The sequence below is a fragment of the Palaemon carinicauda genome, chromosome 1, assembly GCF_036898095.1.
Source record: "Palaemon carinicauda isolate YSFRI2023 chromosome 1, ASM3689809v2, whole genome shotgun sequence".
Lineage (NCBI taxonomy): Eukaryota > Metazoa > Arthropoda > Malacostraca > Decapoda > Palaemonidae > Palaemon > Palaemon carinicauda.
The window spans coordinates 115,120,995-115,125,994 of NC_090725.1; the positions used below are offsets into that span (position 1 = coordinate 115,120,995).

Consider the following 5,000-nt stretch of genomic DNA (forward strand, 5'->3'; position numbering starts at 1 on the left):
AGTAGAGAGCATGCCTTTGCCACGCCAAGCAGTCATATTTTACCCTAACTCCAATCCCTACTTGTACTTCCATGTATTTTCTTCAAAATCTAATGGATTTGTTTTACTCCCCATGTCCACCAGGTTTTTTTGAAATTGGTTTAGTAGTTTTTGCGTAATGTATTGCACAAAAAAAAATAAACTAGAAAATATTTGCCTTTTACTTAACATTGCGATAGATATCAAAGTACTGTTACGTACTTGGACTTTGATGTACTTTATCCAATATGTAACAGAATCATCCTTGGGTAATATTACTTTTATTACTAGCTAAGCTACAACCCTAGTTGGGAAAGTTAGATGCTAGAACCCCAAGGGGTTCAACAGGGAAAAATACCTCAATGAGGGAAGAAAATAAGGAAATAGTTAAACGATATGAGAAGTAATGAAAAATTAGAATAAAATATCTTATAAACATTATAAACAATAACAGCATTAAAACAGATATTTCATATAAATTATAAAAAAGACTTGTGTTAGCCTGTTCAACATAAAAGCATTTGCTGTAGGTTTGAACTTTTGAAGTTCTGCCAATTCAATTACCCAATTAGAAAGATCATTCCACAACTGGGTCACAGCTGGAATAAAACTTGATGGTCAAAATCGGTACAGAAATTTTTGTGTATAGTTGCTCACAAACAAACAATATAAAATAAACTAACAAACAGACTGGGAAGTTCCTCACAAACAAACAAATAATATCAACTAACAAACAGACTGGGAAGTTGAACACAAACAAACAAATAATATCAACTAACAAACAGACTGGGAAGTTGAACACAAACAAACAAATAAAATAACTAACAAACAGACTGGGAAGTTCCTCACAAACAAACAAATAATATTAGCTAATAAACAGACTGGGATGAATGCATATCGTTTGCAAAGTCCTTGATTTTAGAACAACCTGAAATAAAGTCAAAACTTACCCTGGACAGCTAAAATTGCCGGATCAGATGTTCGAGTCCCAACTAAATTGGAAGCCACGCATGCGTAGCTCCCTTCGTCCGTCTGTAGCGTTTCCTTGATAACCAGTCCTCCACCGTCTTTGATGTAAATTCTGAGGAGCAAAGAAAAAAAAGGGTAAATATAAAATCCGTACTGTGAATAACCATCGCATCATTAAACAATGATTCCTATTACTAAGATAATGTTCTGATGAAGTCACTCGGCTTCAATTTTTCTCAAATAGGTTTTTATTTCTTATTTCACTTCGATCTCCTTCATATATACCTCCGCCAACGAAGTTGGAAGGAGGTTATGTTTTCGCCCCTGTTTGTAAGTTTGTTTGTGTGTGTGTTTGTTTGTGAACAGCTTCCTGACCACATTTTTAATCGTAGAGTAATGAAACTTGCATTGAATTTTGAACGGTCAAGGTCAAAGGTCAAGTTCACTGTCAAGCAAAATGTCCAATTCAGGTAAACAGCCTTAAGTTTGGACATCGTTGTCATAGATACCTCAAACTTGTTCATATTTGAGCGTAAGAAAATCCACGCCAATTAATACATGCTATGGTGAAAGGTCAAGGTCAAGGTTGAGCAGAAAGTCGAATAATAAGCTGCCGTGGCGGGGGCCTGCGCTCTACTGATTGCCCTCTATGTTATTAACTGTGTCCCACTTTACTGTCCAACCTCTTTTCCTTCATCTTAATACTGTGTAGGTTATTGGGAAGGGATACGTTTTATTATTATTATTATTATTATTATTATTATTATTATTATTAATATTATTATTATTATTATTATTACTAAGCTACAACCCTAGTTGGAAAAGCAGGATGCTATAAGCCCAAGGGTTCCTATAGGGAAGAATAGATGAGAGAGGTAATGAAACAAAGAAATAAATAAACCATATAAGAAGTAATGAACAATTAAAATAAAATATTTTGAAAACAGTAACAACACCAAAACAGATATTTCATATATACACTATAAAAAGAATTATGTTAGCCTGTTTAACATGAAAATAAACATGGTAGTGCCATTAACTAGCAGGTGGACATTTGGGAGTCAGCTCTCACATGTCATTGGTAAAGGAATTGATCCCATTAAAGGATAATAGGGTCTCCTTTAATGTATAGGATAGTCTGAAATTTCCATTTGTTTTGTTAATTTTTAATGTCTTTACATCTTCCCCAATTTGCTCAGTTTTATGGGAAGTTCCTATGTTTTAAAGATTTTAGTTTTTATGAAACGTAGGTTTAGTAGATAGAATTCAAATTTCTGATTATCTTGTCAGATGTATAACTACTCGGTCTCCCCTCCGTTCTTTGGTATGGGGAGAGGAAGTAGTCATACCCTGGTGAGAAATAGGTACCCCAATCATTGATGAACTGCCGTGTTGTAGTTAGGGAAGGGGGAAAGGGTTGTGAAGGGTTGAATCAGTATATGCGTGCGTGTGTGGCCATATCTAAATATTAAGCTGTCATTTTTGACGGGTCATGAACACTTGTTAACTAGACTTAGAGGGACACTCTGTAGAGCGCAGACCTCCGCCGCAGCAACTTATATCTCGATCTTTTGCTCTTCCCTGACCTTGACCTTTGACCTTATGTATTAATTGGCCTGGATTCTCATACATTCATATATGAACCAAGTTTGAACTTTCTGTGACAACAATGTTCAAACTTATGGCTGATTACGTGAATTGGATATTTGGCTTGACCATGACCTTAACCTTTGACCTTGACCTTCCAAAAAATTTTTATTTCCAGCCTTTTAGATAACAGTTAATCCCTGTAAGTTTAATTACTCTACAGTTAAAATTGTGGCCAGGAAGCTGTTCATAAGCAAACACACGTACAAACACACAGACAGGGGGTAAACCTTAACCTCCTTTCAACTTCGTTGGCAGAGGTAATAATGATGATATTGCCTGCAGCAGAACATGTAATAACTACCTAATTCTTCAAAATTGCCATTACATAAGAAGACGGATTAGTCCAGGTTACAGTCTAACGCATGCGCCGAGCAGAATCCTGGACCCGGGAAACTAATTAACTCCATCCTTGTGGAACGCTTAAAGAGGAATAAGTTGATTATCTGGCTCCTTTTAATTAATGAGCGCTATTCGCAAGAAATATGGAAATCCCAAATTAAATGTATTCAAGTAATCTTCACTTCTAACGAAGAGGCCAAATGCTCCTATTCAAAAATATGAATTAATGTAGAAAATTTATCTGATTCGTTTTTTGATTAGGGCTAATGGGCGATATGACTAGAATATAGCCAATTAAGTAGTCTCGGTTCCTCTTCGCTGTTTTGATGTAGAAAGTAATTGGATCCCCAATCGACTTCTTGAAATAGATCTTGAAGTGGAGAATCGACTCTAGTCTTGTTAGTGCCATAGCCTCTGTACCATGGTCTTCTACTGTCTTGTGTTACTGTTCTCTTGCTTGAGGGTACAGCCATTCATACTTTTCTATCTTATTTCTCTTCCTCCTGTTTGATAAAGTTTTTATAGTTTTACATAGGAGATATAGTTATTTATTGTTGTTACTGTTCTTAAAAATATTTAATTTTTCCTTGTTTCCTTCCCTCACTGGGCTTATTTTCCCTGTTGAAGTCCCTGGGCTTGAAGCATGCTGCTTTTCCAACTAGGGTTTGCAGCTTAGCAAGTAATAATAATAATAATAATAATAATAATAATAATCGTTACTTATGTCATCATCATCATATCATCCCTTGCCTATTGACGCAAAGGGCCTCGGTTAGATTTCGCTAGTTCGTTCCTTCTATTGAGCTTTTAAATCATTACTTCTACAGTCATCATCTCCTACTTTACGTTTCATAGTCCTCAGCCATTTAGGTCTGGGACCTTCCAACTATTCTATGCCTTTTGGAACCCAGTTGGAAGTTTGGTGAACTAATCTGTCCTGGGGAGTGCGAAGAGCATGCCCAAACCATCTACCCTTCACCATGATCTCATCCACATATGGCACTCGGGTAATCTCTCTTACAGTTTCTTTCTAATCCTGTACTGCCCAATGTAACCAAAATTGTTATTATAATTATTTCTTTGTGGATTTCATTTTAAATACTTCAAAACCTCAAAATGCGATGAAATAGGGGTTAAACCAAAATTTTACCCAGGATTTACATCTCTCTCTCTCTCTCTCTCTCTCTCTCTCTCTCTCGTCTCTCTCTCTCTCTCTCTCTCTCTCTCTCTCTCTCTCTAGAACATACGAACACAGAACTTCCTAATTCATGGAGAATCCCTGTAGCTCAGACAAAGGCGATAGATAATTTTAGCAGAAATATCTCAAAGTTTTAAAGATGCTGTAAGTGAATCCGTGCATCATCTTATCGTATGAAATATCGTACATCTTGAAAAAAAAATAATTCCTTTTTTTTCTGAAATTACGTAATTGCTCCCTAAACGAACTTATGCAGTCATTACTCTGTTGATCCTTAGACTTGAATCAGGAAATGAACTTGCAGTGCAGATAATAGACCTGATCTTCAGTAGGTACATATAGGTAGGACAAGTGTCTCATCAGTAGTCCCTAATCCCCCCTACCTAATGTGGTTTTCCTTCTTGCAGGTACTCCCGACTTTCTGGTTTTAATAGCCTTTCTATATAAAACCTCTTCTTTGAAATTTAAAGGTCGCTCATCATTGGCAAAGCCAGGGGACTGTTTCAATGGCGTAGCATAACAATGCCCTAGAGACTGACCAATTATTATTATTATTATTATTATTATTATTATTATTATTATTATTATTATTACTATTACTTGCTAAGCTACAACCCTAGTTCGAAAAGCAGAATGCTATAAGCCCCGAGTACTCAACATGGAAAAATAGCCCAGTGAGGAAAGGAATTAAGGAAATAAGTAAACAATATGAGAAATAATGAACAATTAAAATAGAATATTTTAAAAACAGTAACACCATTAAAACATATATTTCATATATAAACTATACAAAGACGTATGTCAGCATGTTCAACATGAAAAAAAA

The 5,000-nt window shown here is 35.7% G+C and overlaps 1 protein-coding gene across 1 annotated transcript in view; it reads right to left on the minus strand.

The window, feature by feature from the left end:
• Positions 1-5,000, minus strand: part of LOC137651096 (protein sax-3-like) — a 745,749-nt gene that overhangs the window by 264,251 nt on the left and 476,498 nt on the right. The window contains 1 exon segment of the mRNA XM_068384236.1: positions 969-1,099. Within this exon segment, the coding sequence (XP_068240337.1) occupies positions 969-1,099 (131 nt within the window).